The 18642-nt window shown below is 32.2% G+C and overlaps 2 protein-coding genes across 3 annotated transcripts; one reads left to right on the top strand and one right to left on the bottom strand.

The window, feature by feature from the left end:
- Window positions 1-7871: 7871 nt before the first annotated feature.
- LOC106332438 lies at window positions 7872-8666 on the bottom strand. The gene is made up of 2 exons (XM_013770896.1): window positions 8251-8666; window positions 7872-8171 (listed from the first exon to the last, which is right to left on the bottom strand). The coding sequence occupies exons 1-2, from the start codon at window positions 8601-8603 to the stop codon at window positions 8108-8110; spliced, it is 417 nt and encodes a 138-aa protein (XP_013626350.1). The 5' UTR covers window positions 8604-8666; the 3' UTR covers window positions 7872-8107.
- Window positions 8667-12683: 4017 nt separating this feature from the next.
- Window positions 12684-14625, top strand: LOC106328530 (uncharacterized CRM domain-containing protein At3g25440, chloroplastic-like). 2 transcript variants are annotated; one of them, XM_013766989.1, is made up of 4 exons: window positions 12684-12844; window positions 13158-13309; window positions 13377-14103; window positions 14205-14625. In XM_013766989.1, the coding sequence occupies exons 2-4, from the start codon at window positions 13227-13229 to the stop codon at window positions 14511-14513; spliced, it is 1119 nt and encodes a 372-aa protein (XP_013622443.1). In that variant the 5' UTR covers window positions 12684-12844; window positions 13158-13226; the 3' UTR covers window positions 14514-14625. The 2 variants fall into 2 exon arrangements, with proteins under 2 accessions (XP_013622443.1, XP_013622444.1); XM_013766990.1 differs by having other exon boundaries at window positions 12694-12801.
- The last annotated feature ends 4017 nt before the right edge of the window (window positions 14626-18642 follow it).

Raw genomic sequence — 18642 nt, forward strand, 5'->3', positions numbered from 1 at the left:
AAAGGAGGAGAGCTTAGGATTGGAGAGATAGATCATCTACTGCAAAACAGAGAAGATCTTGAACTCCCTTGCTTTCATTATTTCTGTTACTTTTGCTATTTAATTTATTTAAGTATTATTCAGACCATCATAATCATGTGTTCTGTGAATATGTCTGAGTAGTTTTTACTGTTATATTTAGGTTTCTTAAATAGGATGATAAATGTAATACTGACACAACAATTGTTAGGATGTTTAGAAATATAGTTCAATCATCTAGTTATGCATTAAAGCTAAGTTTAGGATTAATCACCCTTTGAACTTAGATCCTAAGATTAATTGGGATCAAGCAATTGCTTGACTCAATACCTGAAAATAACTAGAATGATCTAACTGACTAGATACAGACGAGAGTTGATGTAGTGAGTTAGATAATCCAAATCAAACCCGTTCGTAAAGCTTTCTGGAAGAAGTATCGATCGACACAAAGATAGCCCTGTCGATCGATATTTTTAAAGGTGTATGGATCGATATTCACAAAGAATTATCGATCGACACTTTCTCGCGACCAAAATAACGAGAGTTGAGGTCCGAGATCCAGATTTGATAATCAAAAAGATTATACCTTAGTTTGAATTCAAGAATAATTAATATTAATAAACTCTTAATTTCCCAAATTAAGTATCATTTATCATACCTGAGTATATACATGAATCTAGCTACTTCAACCAACTGTTAACAAACTCATAACAATCAATGGAGCAATAAACTTGCTCACCAACCAATTTACTGCTTTAAAACCCATAAACTATTCAATCTAGATTTAGTTTTAGACCATAATCTATTGAGTAATCCTAGAGTCTCTATGGATTCGATCCCTAAGTACTATATCTGAACCTCTTATTTGAGATAATTCACTACTTAGAGTAATTTGAGTGATATCAAGAATCGACACCAAACTTAGAAACAAGAACTCGAACCAACTACATGTTAATCCATTATAACTTAACCAATAAAAAACTCATATTGTATTAAAATAAAGTTACTATTTTTATGTACTGTTGACAAGTTATAGTAGGATTATTTAATTAGTTATATAATATCACATATTTGATCATTTATTTTAATCAATCAGATATTTAACGTTTCTAGAAAATCTTGATAATCAATAAGGATAGGTTTTCATTTAAGTTTGGCCTTATTCATTTCTCATTAGAAAAATATGACATTCATTATTATTACATTAACATTACAAAATAACCAAATCATTTCCTAAATTTATGCTAACAAAAAAACAGAAACAATTACTTTAGAATCACGATGAACTTTAGATAACTAACTTAGTATTGTTAGAATTACTACCAACCAAAGAATCTTTTGTAAATCTAACATAAGCAAGCGATAATAACAAGAGATCAAGATTTATTAAACATTTACCCTATTTCATGATAGGTTATATAAAAAATTTAACTTTTGTTATGTTTAATATTTATAATTTTGACTTATTTTCTAACAATATGATCAAGATTTAATTATTTTTATTTTATCAATATTTAGATCAAGATTTTCTCATTTTGTTGACAAAAAAGTAACTGATTTGCAAACTACCCAATGTAAATATATAAACTAACCAACTAAAAATTTTCAAACTAAATTTTTATAATAATTTATTGCAAAGTATAAATTTTAATATTGTTTAATAAATATGATGTCCAACTACATACATAATGATAATTTTACATAATCAACTATGGTTCAAAATTCATTTAAATAATCTAATTTACTTATTTAAAATCATATTTATATATTTTGATAAAATGTTGTAATTTAAATTTTGGACCTATGCAATGATAGATTAGATTGTATATTAAATAGATAAATCCAAAAGTTCTGTTACACTAATTCATTTTGCTTACCAATTATTTGGGAATCAATAAACATGACCGATATTTTTACCAAATAACATTTGGTTTCGACATAAAAAATATCTATGTCTAAATATGATATACACAATATAATATATTATACCTGAACTCATTTCATTATGTCTCTTTACATTTCTCACTGCTATGTAGACTAACTCGAACTTTTTATTTATTAAGATTTTAATCTATATATGCGATGGTAATACCTTGGAGTATATGTTAGATTTTTAACCCGAACCAACTTTTAATAATATAATATGTAATTCATTACAGATGGATTATTCATTAACTAGGTAGTAACTTTTTTATTATTTATTTTACATTGTAATAAGAGATTTGTCGTATTGCTTTTTCAAGGGATGGGCATTCAGAGATATCCGTTCGGATCAGTTGATCTATTCACATTTCGAATTTTTAGACTCAGAAATTTAAATATGATTCGGATATTTAAAAATTTTGGTTTGAATTTGGTTCAGATTTGGTTCGAACATTGCAGGTTCGGTCGGGGTCAAGTTCGAGTACCTATTTAATTATGTATTATTTTAACAAAAATCCAAATATACTTGATCCTCAAAATCAAAAATCAAAATAATATAAAACATAAAATTTTTAAAAACGTAAGACTAAAAATTAAATTTACATAAAAATAGTTTAATTTAAATATTTAGAAGGGGAAAAATATATATTTTAAGTATTTTGAACATATTTTTTTTTTTTTTAGATATTTTCATATTAATGAATATATAATAGATATAAAATTTAAAATAACTAATATATTTATGTTTTAGATATTTTCGGTATGCAAAATATTACAGTTTGGATCAGATATTAATCAGTTTTTTTTTGTCATCAGCGTAGACAGACTCATATTGACTCTGCGAACCAAACTGATAGCTCTACATCCATGTGAACGACGAAAGACGATTATTTTCTGGTACTATATGCTAAACTATCCGCCTTTAGATTCTTCATCCGGGGTACATGAATAATCTCCGAGCTGAGGAAACTTGTCTTCAAAATCTTTATGTCTTCCAGATAACTTTTGTACGCCGGCCTTTTTTCTGATTCTGAAACCATCTTCACCAGTTGAGAACAATCGGTAGCAAATGTGACCTGAAACTGACGTAAATTCTTCATACACTTCATTGTCCATATCAGTGCTTCTATCTCCGAGTGAAGAGGTGAGAAACTTGCCTGAATGTTTCTTGCCCCCATCAAACCCTCAAGAGTGCTATACTAACCTTGTCCTGAATAAGGCTCCTTCTCTTTCCACGAATCATCTATAAAACACCAGCGTCCTGTGATTATTGGGAGTCGCCTAACCTCCACTTGTTGTGATGCCTGATGCATGTTCAGCACATGTGCCTCAACCTAAAGTGTGGATTTTGTTTCCACCAGATTGAGCATGTCTCTGGGATCAATGAAATTACTAAAAACTTTAGTATTCATTCATTTCCAAATGTACCATAATATCCACGCAAAATGATGATCTTCCATTTTCGGGAGGACTTTCCAAAAAAGAAGATCCATATTTGTGAAGAGAAAACTAGTGGGGAAAAAGCTCGGTTAGATGGTAACTTTGATAGTGCCCAAACTTGATGCGCTGGAGGACATTAAAAAAAACACATGATTTATTGATTCCTCTTCAACTCTGCATCTAGCACAACAAATTTTCCTTGTATTTCTCTCACTTTCAAATTTTTCTTAACAGCTGCACCCTCATACCATTTGCCACAAAAAGTGTTTTATCTTGGGGGGCATCGTATCTTCCAGCAGAACGCTTTTAGGATATCCACTGTGGGGCCAAAATTTTCTTGGGGTTTTCCTTATCCGGGTAGACCATTTCTAATTGGTATCCTGATTTAACCGTGTATCCCATTATTTGTGAAGTGCCATCCATCCTTATCCACCATCTGATTTCTACTAAGAGGTATACTTTTGATAATTTTAGCGTCATGGGGATCCACCAAAGCCTGAATTGCTTGCAAATTCCAAGTTCGTGAAGTTGGGTCAATGAAAAAGTCCACTGTGAGGTCCGGATTAGTGTTATGTTGGTTTTTATTTGCTAGTATTCGGGATGCAGAGTACTTAATCAGTTTTAGTTTTTGTTTATTATTACTTTCAAATCAACTTTGGTTCAGTTCTTCGAATCCAAATATTTTACCCAAACTTATTTTCTTTTACGGGTATAAAGAAAAATAAATAAATGTAAAACTAATATGTTGGGCTTATTTTAAATACATAATTATTGGACCATACTTTAAGAATAACAATAGAAATGGTTGGGCGTCATGACAATATTTTTGGGCATGTTACAAAATTGACGTAGTTTATAACTAATAACGTGTACTTTCTTATTAAAAAATCTTGGTAAATATAATAAAAACACGATATAATCGAGTGAAATGGGTTAGAGTTGCGTCGAAAATAATGTGATCTCTTCACTTGATACATGAGTTATGGTTTTCAATTGATTTCGCGAATTTTATTTTCTTTTATAGCTTTTCTGATTTCTGATTTTTTCTAATAATCTTATTATGTTTCTAATTCTTCGTTTGATATGAAAACTCTGTCAATAAAAACAATACTTGGCTAAAGTAAATATCCAACTTTGTGTGTGACATTTTTCACCTTAGTTTCCTTAATTCATAACCAATCACAATGATTTGTTGCTTTCGTATGCATAAAAACTCAACCATGGCCAAGTTTTTTTTTTGAACATCAACCATGGCCAAGTTCGGCAAGATACAAAACTTTCAATTTCTAAAAATATTCTCATTCGGTCATTTAAATTGATGTGAATCTTAATGATTCTGAAATTTATTTCTTTCAACAATGATATTATTCAGTTATTGCCCGGACATAATTCAATTCACTAATACCAAAATTAAAAATCCGAAAAACTAGAAATGACCTAATTAAAATAAATTAGTATGTGAACACATTAAATTGTTTGCGATAGAGTTAAAAAAATTAGTGTGTGAACACATTAATTGCTAAATGACTGTTAAGATGACATGTAAGCATTCTAAAGTGGAAATGATTATGAGACTGACGCATATCAACGTGCGTGTGAACACATTTATTGCAAATGCTTATAATTTAATATATGAGGGATTTTGAAACGTGAGTGTTAGTTTAGGTGTTATTGGTTATATATTTTGATTGATTTAGAAATTCATGTAGTATTTATAAATCTAAGTAAAATATGCAATTTTTATTTTTTCAGATTAGTATTTACAAATCCGGAGGTTTTTCCTCGGATTTAAGTCTTTGTATTTTTAACAAAAAATCCAAACAAATTCATTATAAAATCAAATTTATTAGTAAATCCGTACAATTGAATAACACTTGATTTGATATAAAATTTATGAATCATTAAACAAATAACACATGATTTTAATACATATTTGAAAATCATATAACCAATAACACTAAATTTAGTTCGGATTTTCAAATCTATTAAAATAAAACAACCAATAACCCCCGCTAAAGTTGATCAAAGTTTATAATACGAATCTTGTCTTTCACAATTCCTAAAACTAAATGGTATTAGCTTATTCAATGCTACGTGGAATATGCAGATCCAGATGATGCGACACTCATTAAGAATATTCTTTCTTATTTGGTCAAAATTAAGAGTATTCTTTTGAGCCGGATTCAATCCATAAATAAAGATAAATGGCACTTTACACAACACAGGCCGACAGATATTGTTAAGTCTGAATATCACACAGAACATGTTTCTGGATAAAGCAAGACATGCACCAGCTTTCAGACCTGAAACTAAAGCTTTGCAAGCTTATTTGTAGAAAATTAAATGGTCCATAACTGAAATATTTTTTGGTAAATTTATTTTAGGTCATGTATTGGTAAGAATGAATCTCACAAATCGCAAAATATAATATAATTCTCAGTGCGAAAGATACGAGACAAATGAGAAAACTATTAACCATTTTTTTTTAATGTCCAGCATCCATCCACGTATAGAACATTTCAAAAGTTCCCACAAAATCAGGTATGCAACCGGTTTATATGATCGTAGATTATTTGTTTCGGAAAACTGGAACCCATATAAAGGACAATCAATTTGTTTAGATTTTATGGTATACATGGAAAAGACGGAATGATCAGATTTTTAACAGTATTGATAAAGATCTTCGAGATACTTTAAAGTTAGCATAGACATAAGATATACTATGTAATAACTAGTAAGGCACAAATGGCAATGATGAAGACTAGATCTCAAACATCATTAATACATAGTATAGATGAAGAAACTCAAAGAATACCAAAGGAAGATAATTATTTACATATGGTCCGTGACGGATAAGGATATTTTATCAGGACAAGGGTGCTATAATACACTAGAAGGTTTTGAGAGACTGATGGAGGCAAAAAACACAAGAGCTAGCATATCACCCTTACACGTGGACTTTGAAAATAAGTTCAACCAAATCATTTAAGTTCATTAATGAAATTTTATTTATTCATATTCTAGCAAACGATTCAGAGTGTTTTCCAACTTTGCATATTCTCATTAGCTTCCTAAAACCGAAACTCTTAAATGCATTTATATTCGTCTAATAAAATCATTTGATGTAACTCAGTAAAACTCAGTGTAACTTTATACAATTTGTACAACCAAAATGGTACAACCCAATAAAAGTTAAGGCAAATTGTACAACCAAAATAGTATAATTTCGTAAAATATAGTGGAACTTTGACAGGTTTCTTTTTACTACGAGTAGTGAATTACCTAAGAAAGTGACAAAAGCTATGGATTAGAATTTTGCCGAAGTATGAAAAATATAAAGGACATATAAGTAAAGGAACTAATCTTCATCTGCATGAAACGAAACCAACGAGTGTGGACTGAAAATGGCTTATCCATCGTCATCTTACAAGTTGTCAATGTGACAAAAGTTGTGGGGTAAAACTCTGCTGAAGTATGACAAAGTTGAACCTTTAGCAAAACGAAACAATCCAGATAAGAAGCATAGTTAATAGGACACCCAAATAATATCCGCAAAAGTAACATATATTATAATCCAGTTTAAAAACTGTTAACGTCAAGATTTTTAGGTTACAAAAATAAAAGTAAAACCATAAATTTTAAAAAAGTTTTGATAAAAGAGGAGGGGCCACTCAAGGCTTGGAGATGAAGGACTCCCCCAGCTTTTCCCAGTATATATACATGACTTTGATTGTTCTTAACTTCTCCTCCGCAAAGAGGATATTCACCTCGATTCTGTCCTTCTCTTCCTTGATGTTGAAGTAAGACAGCCCCTTCTCCATAATCTCATCAAGCAACCTTATTTGATCTGAAATAGAGTACTTCTCGATTTCTGCTACGTGCCTTTTCTCATTCTTTCTCCTGATCCTTCACCATGTGAAGGATGGCCCAGTAGTGTTCAGCGGCTGTTGTTTTCTCCATCTTGTAAACATCTTGTGCTGTTCCAGACATATTAACCTGAAACTAACAACAATCAAATTATATCGGATATGATATGAGAAAGAGAGAGATGAAACGCTTGTAAACATTTACTTGTAAGGATACTTGTTCTCGAGATGTTTCTTACTCTAATGAGGAGGGTAATTATAGATGTGTCTGAAATGAATGTGTATTATCGGGACAAACACGCAACCAGTTCATTTTCAACTTTGCTTCATTAACTTCGTAATACCAAATCCATTGATTGATTGATGTAACACAAACTCAAAAATAAATTTAATTTCTAATAAAATAAAATCGAGTGATGTAAGTACAACCAAACCATTTATGAATTTAAGTTACACAGCCAGTTCACTTATTCTTCTAATAAATCGAGTGATGTAAGTTCAAACAAATCATTTAGAAATACCAATTCGGTAATACCAATTCATTTCCAACATGTTCTACTAATGTGGTTTTGTAATACTTCTTTCAACTTAGAAATACTTTGTGTTGTGTTCAGTTGTAAAAAATAATAAAACTAAGAAGAACTTTGTTTAACAAATCAAAACAACTAAGATCCGAATACAAATTAACCGTTGAACAGTTTGAACGATAACAACGTAAGAAATGGTTAAACAAGTTAGCCATAGACGAGTCATAATAAAACAAACATAGAACATAAATTCATACAACGAAGCTCTTGGAAGACGGGATATAAGCTCCTTAAGCTCTGCAATCTCATGAGCCATCTTATTCATATGCTTCCTTAATTGATGAACCTCTTCCTAGACACCGATAACCCTTGGTTGATGAAAGTGGATGCCATCGTTCTGCAAGTTAAACCCAAAACTCTGTTATATCCCCTTTAAAGCAACAAAATCTAAAATGAATTAAAGTTAGTCAGATTACCTCGAAGTCCTCGCATGTGAAGTATCTACTCCCATGAAAATATCAAAATCTGTTGGATACTTTGGTTTTGGAGAAACCTCGTTGATTACTCGTTCCCCACATGGGAAACGGCTTGGAATCCCATAGTAGGCATCTGTTACGTACCCAATCATGTCGAAGTGTTCCTTTATCTTCTTTTTCTCCCTCTTGTTCATTTTCTTACCCATGGATCCATGCCGTGAATTTTTAGATCTCAGTTCATGATGTGAGAGGAGAGAGAGATGGACAGAGAACCCTTGAGAGAGAGAAGGAAAGGAAAGGAAAGGAAATGAAATGAACTGAAGATGACAAAGATGGGATGGAGAGAAAGTCATGAAATGCTTGGTGTTTTACTCTCAAATATTCGGGGTTTCCATGTGGACTTTCATACTATCATTTCTCATCGGTCTAACCATGTAATAATATAGACAATTTCATGAAATATGTAAGTCTTTATAAGGTAATACTCGTAAACAATCAAAAAAATATCACAAATTTTAATATATTTTTTGTTTTGTATTAGAATCACAAATATGTTTAAACATATTAGAATAATACATGTATACTTTTATTAGTCCAGTGTAAACAACTTTATCTCCATTTCTATTTTTTTTTTTTTTTAATTTTACCAGTTTCACTCAGTTATACAACCATAAACACACAAACAACATTAAAACATAATTTCTCATTGGTCTAACTTGTTTTGAATTTGACTCACAATTTAGTCCTCCATTTCTATTTTTTTTTTGCCAGTTTCCCTCAGTTATTCGTTTTACAATCAAACGGGTATAACAATCAGAAACTCGTAATTCCATTAATTTAATAGAAGTTCATATTACTTGTGCAACCAAATCCCCAGAACTAAGACAATAGAAGTTAAGAAACAACTTACAAGCATCCATCCATTATTGGGCCTTTCAATTCTCATGGTTGCTTTGATAAGTTTAAGTTCTTCTTCTAGCACACGAACTTGGTTGTCCAAATGTTTTATCTTATCCGTGAATGCCTCATCGACCCATTCGAAGACATGATTCTCGATCACAAGCTACAAAAATAGAGAAAATAATGGCGGTTTAGACATATTTAAAAACTAATAACTGAAGTTGAAAGGTGTTACCTTCCTTTGAGCCGCATAGCAACATTGATAATATCGGTGGTAAGGGTTTGGATCGGATTTGGAGATGAGCTCAATGACACCCTCTCCGCAGCTACACCTAATAGGGATCCCATCAGTTCTGACTCTTGTCCACCCACTGCTCGTGGAACATGAACCCGACCGATTGGTCATTATGCCAATAGAGAGAGAGAGAGAGAGAGATAATTGAGATGAGGAAAAATGGGGTTCAGACTTGAGAAGATCGGGAGGATTGTAGAAATAGGAACACCCTTAAAAATTGTTTTTATACTTCACAACATAATGACATGGCTCTACGCGTGTTTAGAAAATAGGAGGCAAAACTGGGCGGGAATTTAGAAAAACAAATTTTGATGTCGAAGTTTTACTTTTCGAAGTCAAAAGTTTACTTATCTATTACAAATTAATATAAACAAATTTTCAATGTCACTAATGTAGTGTTGGGAAACATGTAATACTTAACGTAGTATAGGGTACACATGTAATGTTACTTATATTCAGTTTTCTATAATAATTTCTCATCTAACCATCTAATAAAATTCTTAATTTCATGAAATATATAATTTTTATACTATCATATTTTCATATCTTTTCTTTTCTCTTTTACATTTTTACTAATCTAGTTATACAAATTCTACGGTTAAACTATACTAACTTATACCATTTTTTGTGCAACAAATAATTAAATTAAGCTTAACTGATGATTACAAGTAGAGGGCTCATTGCAAGAGAGGGAAACTCACTTGTTACATAAACAAAAACTAAAGCATTAAAAGGATAGGTTAGACGGTTTGAATCGTAAACAAAAACCGGAAGCTTCTTCAAAAAGGCTTCTAAGCTGATCGATTCAGATCTATCTGATCTCCTACCAATATAGGCGAATGAAGAAAAAGTGTAGCTCATGATGCTTGTACAGCTGAGCGTTGAAATACTTTATCCATGATGGAGAAGGTTGACGGAATATTTCTCCCTAGAATGGATGAAAGTGTTGAAAGTGATCTCTCCAAAAAAGAGGAAACTGGTCTCTCCCCAAGGGAGGAAGTTAATATGCCCATAATGCAAAATTTTGTTAAACAACTCATTGAACAATTATTGATGCCCACGCTTTGATTGAAACATTGATGAGAATCGCTTACAAGTGTGAGCGCTTGATGAAAGCCCCTGTACGGAATAAATTCAGTTGCATCCTTTGATGGGCTGATAGTTGGGCCAATAAACCTAAGAGAAAATATGGCCCAGGCCCAGATCTGCTTGTGCACGCGAAGGATGAGAAGATTGTCAGGATCTGAGGAAAACCGAGAGCCGTTAGCAGGATAGACACCGAAAGCGATGATTAGGAACAAACTCCGACAATTCGCAGAAGTACGCCACAACTATGATGGGGCCAGACTGGAGGTGTGTTAACTGTTCGAGAACCGGTGATGCAGCGATGGATAGGATATGGAGGAATCAACAGATCTGAGAGGTTTGATGGTGTAAGGATCTCTGATGACTCTGGGGAGGGTATGACCCAACGATGAGCTAGATATGAGACCATTGTAAACTGTTTTCAAGAGTTGGAAGAGTGCTTCTGAGAGAAACGCCTTCAACTTGAAAGTGGCTATGAAGATGGAGGATCTGTTGGCACTGGTAAAAGGAATAGTGCACCGTTTAGTGAACACACAAGAGTCTCAGCGGCGGGTGGTGGTGGTAGTCGAGAGGGTTCTTCGGGTTTTTCCCGAGAAATTTCCAGGTCCGGTAGACGATGGCGTCAGATCCGGAAGAGAGAGGTTGATGCAACCGGTTTTCTCCTCACGCAAACGCGTTCGATGAGCTGACCGCCGCTCTATGGTTATACACGAATGAGATTAAGAAACAAAAGTAGAGATAGATGTAAGAAACTTAGATAAAACGAAGAGAGCCATGAAAGGTATTAAGAGGAGGCGACGCCGGCGAGCTATTGCTCCAGCGGAGTCGGAGACCGGTGTCAAATTTCTCGATATTAGTGTCTACTAACTTATACCATCATTAGTGCTTGCATTTCCAACATCAATAATCAATATACGATCTACCAAGCCCTCATCATATACAAACCAAGTTGTAATATCATAATTTTGTAATATAATAATCTTATTACTTCTTATTCATGAACTATATAAGTTTTGTACTATCATAATTTCACTTGTTTATACAGTTTTACTATTCTAATTATACAAGTTTTACCAGTTGTACCAATATAGTTGTACCAAATTATACAAAATTATACATGTGCAGGATACGAATTGAATCAATTGGGAAACATGTATTGCTTAATGTAGTGTTGGGTTCACATATAGTGCTTAATTTAGTTTTGGGTATGGATGTACACTTATAATTCGTCAAAATTGCTTAATGTAGTGTTGGGTACGAATTGAATCTAATGTAAAAACACGTCCGCAGCAATGGTGCTCGGGAAAAGAGAAAAAAAAGGCCGAATAGAAGAGGAGGGGAAAAAAGAGGAACCATGGAGATAAATAACGCGAAAACACCTAATTAGTTAAATGAAATAAGAGTATAATTGACTTTAACTACGTTAAGAAAGAGTATCAATTAAATGAAGAGCATGTTAGATTCTTAAAGAGTTTGTGAGATTAAATTTTTTTGTTTAAGAGCCTGCTAAAATTTTGTCCAGCGAATATAAATTTGATAAAGTGAAAGCTTAAATTGACCACATGATCAAAAATTTACAACAAAAAAAGAACAAAAGAAAAAGAGATTTGAAAGATTTAAAAGATGAGAGAAATTTTTCGCTCGCTCTCTCTCTCACTAATCAGTAGAGAGAAAGGGTTTCCAAATTAGTGTTTTAAAGTTATACTTGTTTTAATTTAAAAAAAAAATTTATAAGAAGACTATACAGTAAAAACTCTATAAACTAATAATATTTGTATTATATTATTTTATTAATTTATAGAGTTATTAATTTACAAAAAGAAACTTTTTGACTTTATCGTATCTACATTAATTAAAATTTTAAAAATAGAATTTTTGATTCTTTTTTATATTTTTGGTGTATGAAATATGTTTAATAGAATTTAAATGTTGCTTTTAGATATAACTTTAAAAAATATTATCAGAACTATATTAAAGTGTTATAATATGAATTTTATTGTGAATATAAAATAAATAATATGATTTTTTGTTTGTATTTATATAAATTATTAATTATGATTTTAATGAAACTATATAAATTTTTTGAATCTGTTCTATTTTCAACCGAATTTTTTTTATTAGTTTACTGTGATTATTAATTTATTAATTTATAGAGTTTCTATCTTATTATTTATTTTATGAAGAGCCGAATGAAAGCCTAATGGGCATTTCTTCACGGCGGCGCAAATCCATGGCTTGTATGTCGCTTCTCGCCGGTCGATTAACCTGAGGTAACCGCGCCTGAGAATAGTGTAAAGCTCCTCTTCTTGTCATGTAAGCTCATGTTAATTCCCTTGTCTTTCTCCGTTCAATTTTCATTCCTTTTATATTTTTGCTCGTTTTCTGAGACTCTGGGCGAATTGGGTTTCGTTGTTTCCCCTTTTCTTGTTCGATTGAATACATACCAGCCTGATCTTATAAAAGCTAAAAAAACCTTTGATGTTTGTGTTTTGTAGCTCTAACCTCTCTTCTATGCAGACAAGCTCCAATTAACCATTAGAACAAGGAGTTGCTAGTGGTTATCAGTAGTAGTTATCTTGTTTTTTTTTTCCCCGTTGGTGTTTGATCATTGTTTTTTTTTTGGCAGGCTATATGAAACATTCGATTCTTGAAAAGATATTTGCATTCGAATGAAAAAGGTTGTCACACACTCTTGATGGCAATTGCTTTTGTTCGTAGTCTTCAAAGAGCTTCTTCATCTCTTCTTAGATCTTCATATCCACTTCTCATTTCCGCGAGGTTCGTATCTCTTAAGACCATACAAACATAGTTATGTCCCAAATGTGCTTATATTGTTCCCCACCAGGTCTATTCCTCAGAGCCGAGAATTTGCTTGTACAACATCGACATTCTTTCAACCGACCATCTCAACGATATGCAGAAGAAACTTCAGTCATGGGACGGTGAACCTAGTGATATCAGATGGGAAACCCAAGTTCGAAACACGGGAGCTTGATCCTCCCAAGAAATGGAAGTGGCTGACCAAAAAGAGGCTGAAGCTGAAAAGAAAGAAAGAGAGAGAGGAAAGAAACGCAGCCAACAGGAAAGACCCACGAAGACTTACCGTCAAGGGGAAGAAGAAGAGGAAGTTCGCTAATCCAGAGGAAAGAATAAAGCACAAGCTTGAAAGGGCCAAGATCAAAGAAGCGTCGTTGGTTGAGAAACTGAAACGGTATGAAGTTGCTAAAATGCAGGGACCCGAGGTTCGACCCCATGAGATTACAGGAGAAGAACGTTTCTACTTGAAGAAAATGGGTCAGAAAAGATCTAACTATGTTCCCATTGGGAGAAGAGGAGTGTTTGGTGGTGTTATTCTGAACATGCACATGCATTGGAAAAAACATGAAACCGTTAAGGTTATTTGCAATAACAATAAGCCTGGACAAGTGCAGCAGTACGCGGAGGAGCTTGCTAAGCTGAGTGGTGGTGTGCCTGTTAACATAATCGGCGATGATACAATCGTATTTTATAGAGGGAAAGGTTATGTTCAGCCAAAAGTTATGTCTCCTATCGATACATTGTCCAAGAAAAGGGTAAGTCCATCAAAGTTGTTATTAGCCTTGGCATCTGGTTGTGTCACTCTGAAGTCTACTCTTGTGTGCTAGTTTCTAACATGGTTTTGTTTCTTTTGCAGGCTTATGAGAAATCAAAGTATGAGCAATCCCTCGAGTCTGTGAGACACTTCATAGCGATTGCAGAGAAGGAGCTTGAACTATACTACAGACATGTTGCTCTTTATGATGACCCGAGTAACAGAAATCCTCTTTCAATTTTGGATGATTCTCCATTGGATTCATGTGATCACCACCGGAATAGGCTTTATACGAGTTGTTCAGATACTGAAGCTGATTCTGAAGATGAAGAGGAAAGTGATGAAGAGCTCGGTGAATTAGAGAATGATTCTCCTCCTTCAAATGAAGAGTTGTCTGAAACTGGTAGGTAAATTGGACTTCTAGAGACATTGGTTTGTATGTCTAGTCATAAACAAAAGGCAGAAATGAAATTATTTCTTGTTGAAAAGTTGCTAAATTAAAGCCGTTCTGTTATGTTTTAAACAATGTATTATAGAGATGCATTTACACAACAGAAGACATTTGGCAGCATCTAAACTTTTCCAATTTGAAAAATAATAGATATGAATATCAAGTTCTCAAGTAGAAAAAACATTCAGTTAGGTGAACTGTTGTTAAAACATGACATATGATAACTAGGGCTGGATTGCGGGTCAAATCCGTCCCGCTGACCTGCCAACTTGCGGGTTACAAAGTTTTATTAGGATTTATTAACACCAAATAAAAAATAAATTATTATTCATATGTTATAAATGGGTATAAAGCCCAAAAATATATTTCGTTATGACAAGTGGTAACTGCTCCAGAAGTATCAAAATTTTGAGTATTTTCTTCGTTTTTTAATTATAAATATAACTTTATATTAAAATTAATTTTAAAAAAAAAACTTAGTCTGTTTTAAAAATGATTACTACACAGAATTTATGTGATCACAGAACTTAGGTAAAAAATATGTTGCATACCATTAACATGGTATAGTAAATAAAAACGAAATAATATCTTAACTCAAAATAAAATAAAATAAGAGTAAACCAATGAAAATAGGTGAGCGACTTGTGAATGTGAATGATGAGAATGAGGTGGCTACGCTAATAGTACCAAACACAGACGATCCGTAGAAACGCGTCACATGTTGTTGTTGGCTTAGTAGTTGAGACAGCGACAATAGTATCCCCAACGCTCTCCATTTATAACAAACAAATCCTGGTTAAAAAAACAACAAAACATAGCAAAATCATATTTTATTTCATATCTAACCATTACTTCAGTGGCTTGTGCTAGTACATTACTGTATCATGACTAATTCAAAATCATCATATTCTCTTCTTGACGGTTCATATCACAATATTTTTTTTGTTAATAGTAAAATCTATTTATTTCTGATTCTGAATTTAAAGACATATAATTTTAGGCCTAGCCGTTCGATTTTTAGTTTGATTTTGGTTCGTTTAATTCTAGTTGTTTTTTTCAGTTTTTGATTTTTTATAGAAATATATGAACTATTTGGTTTATTATAAAATTTGGTTTGATTTTGCTTTGGTTATTTCGGTTTGGTACAAATAATGATGTGAGGAACTAGCTAATATTCTATAAAATTCCATTTCAATTCGAATCCGATTTTTTGGATAACTCGGATAGGAAATTAATTTTTTTAGGTTTTCGTATTAAATAAATTTAAATATTTCTGATAAAAAATTATTTGGGTAATCTAGTTCTTTCGAGTATTTCCGATAACTTCAAATAAATTAGATAAAAACTATTCAGTTTTCTCGGGATATTTTGGTTTATAAATAGCATTTTAAAAATATTTGGTAACTTTAGATATCATTTATATTTTTAAATACATATACTATATTTTTAGCATTTGGGTCTTTATTTAGTTTTCTGTTCTGTTACAGTTTGATTCTAGTTTTACGGTTTAAGAAAATATAAAAATCACGCGGATAAACATCGGTTAGTTTGGATTTGTTTTTTTCTTTCAGCTTGGTTTTGGTTTAGTTGTAGGTTTTCTGTTTATTTATTCAGGTCTATCTAATTCAATGTAATTAGGTACCATCATTTACATTATTAGCGGAAGAGAATAAAAGGCGACAAATAATAGTAGTAGACACACCGACGGATATTGCAATTATTAACGTGTTGAAAGTCAATTTACGATGATTCTTTCTTTTAGAAAAGAGGAAACAGTTTTTCGATTAAAAAAAAAGAGAAAACAGTTTCAGTGGGAGACGTAAGTCGTCGGACTGGGAGCTATGACCATAGTCTATTTAAAGTTTTGGGAATTGGAACCATAATACCAAATATCTCATGGTGAGGTGTGTATGTGTTTATGTGTGTGTGTGAGGCTTTTCTTTTCAAATATCTTGTGGTGTATAGTTTTGTTAATTTGTTTTGTTTGACTCGTATTGTGAAGTTTACATAAAATACATTAGTTGATCAACTCACACCTAAATGATTTTGAGTTATAAACACATGGATTTTGACATGGCATCAAATTGGCGTTGTAGCTTATCTTTGTTTTTCTAGAAAGGCGTTGTAACTTATCTTTCTTTCATGTAAAGTAAAAACTATTTTTTATATTTTAAATAAAATGCTACTTAAGTTTTTTTTGTTTGTAGTTGTTATTTTTTCTGGTAAAAGTTTTTTTTTAAAGACACAGACCTAACCCCCGGGTGGAGGTACAGCCCACGGATAGATCCTCTCCTGGACATTCAAATGAGCCGAAAGCAATAGCCCATATCCGTGTGGCCAGCGGGGTTCGAACCAGGGTTCGCCGTATTGGGTTTATTCCCTCAAGCGCCACTGGACTACCACCACTGGTTTCTGGTAAAAGTTCGTATACACTATTTAATAACTTTTACGTTATCTTTAATAAATTTTTCTTTAACAAACTAAAACTTTAAATATAATATGTTATAGATATTATGATGAATGTTCATGAGATATAAATTAATAAAAATAAATAAGGGTTGCTAAATTTTATTGTTATATTTAACCTAAATATTACAAAATTGTTTGTGCATATATTTTGTTGATACAATGTTTCATTTTATATACTAATAAAAAAATTAGCATAAAAATAAATTTAATTCTTTATTAAAGGTAAAAAAAAAATTAATCATTCTAATTCTTAAAGTGAGAAATTATAACAACATGTCACTTGAAAAATCGTTCTAACATTTAATATGAAAGCTTAGAAAAACTAATAGTATAGACAAACCACGTGTTAGTGGTCTAGTGGCAAGCGGAAGGATCACACTTTATGGTTTTATCCAACAGTGCGTGGTTCTAAGTGTTGCTGCCGATAGATTTGTGGTGATTATATTGAGGGATCTTTGGGCCCAATACGAAAAAACCCATGTCCAAACTGTATGTGACCACTGGTGGATTAACATGGGTGATCACCAGTCTTCCGAACTATGCCCAGATTTTCGGTGGACGATCATTAGACGCTAATCGAATCTCTCTCGGGGCATCCGGATACTAGGGTCATCAAAAACAAAATTATTTATCATATAAAATATATTTCTTATTTATTTATTAGAAAACAAATAAATGGTATATATTGTAAATATTTATTTTATAAGAACTATGGTTATAAGAATCAAATTTCAAATTACTTTGAAGAACAGCTTAGTAAGAAAGCCAAAACTGCAGTCTCGTAAGTCATAGTTGCTATTTTCTTCGTCAGATCTAAATATCCGGTAGCTTTCTCGACCACTAACCACCACAGGTATCTCCTCTTTGTCAAACAAAACTAATAAATCATGGGTCCACTGTCACATATAACTCTGAGAAGCACTAGATAATTACCAACCTGTTATCAACGTAATCAAAAGTAAAAAATGACAGCACCGAATAACGAGTAAATATAATATAACGAGTAAATATAATAAGTATGGAGTCCACTGTTACTATGCTCGCACAGTAACTTCAATTTTTTCACTTCTATATAAATCGATCATTTCGATCGATTGTAACATCATCTCAAAACACAATCTCTTCTCCCTTATAATAAAATCTCTCTCTATTCCAGTGTTATCTTCTTCGTACGTGTATAAAATTTTGTTTTGTTTAAACTCCCGCGATACAATAAAATTTTAGTTCTTTTTATAACACGTTATCAGCACGATCGTTCTGCAATTCGGTAAAATTTATTGTATCATATATACCCTACTATAATGGTCGGTATACCGCCTAAACTATTATTTATATTATGTTATAATGGCCGGAATACCACCTATATTATTTATTAATAATTTAATTAATTTATTGGTCGGCCGAGCCGCCTTATATTCTGTTTATTGTTAATTAGTCGGCTGAGCCGCCTTATATTCTGCTTATTGTTAATTGGTCGGCCGAGCCGCCTTATATTCTGTTTATTGTTCTGCATTGACCGGCTGAGCTGTCGCATAATTTATTATCATAACAAAAAATATTTATTCACCATAATTTTTATTTTTATCAAAATTTTATGAAATTTAATAGATTTGATTGATC

This window comes from Brassica oleracea, chromosome C3, assembly GCF_000695525.1.
Source record: "Brassica oleracea var. oleracea cultivar TO1000 chromosome C3, BOL, whole genome shotgun sequence".
Classification (NCBI taxonomy): Eukaryota; Viridiplantae; Streptophyta; class Magnoliopsida; order Brassicales; family Brassicaceae; genus Brassica; species Brassica oleracea.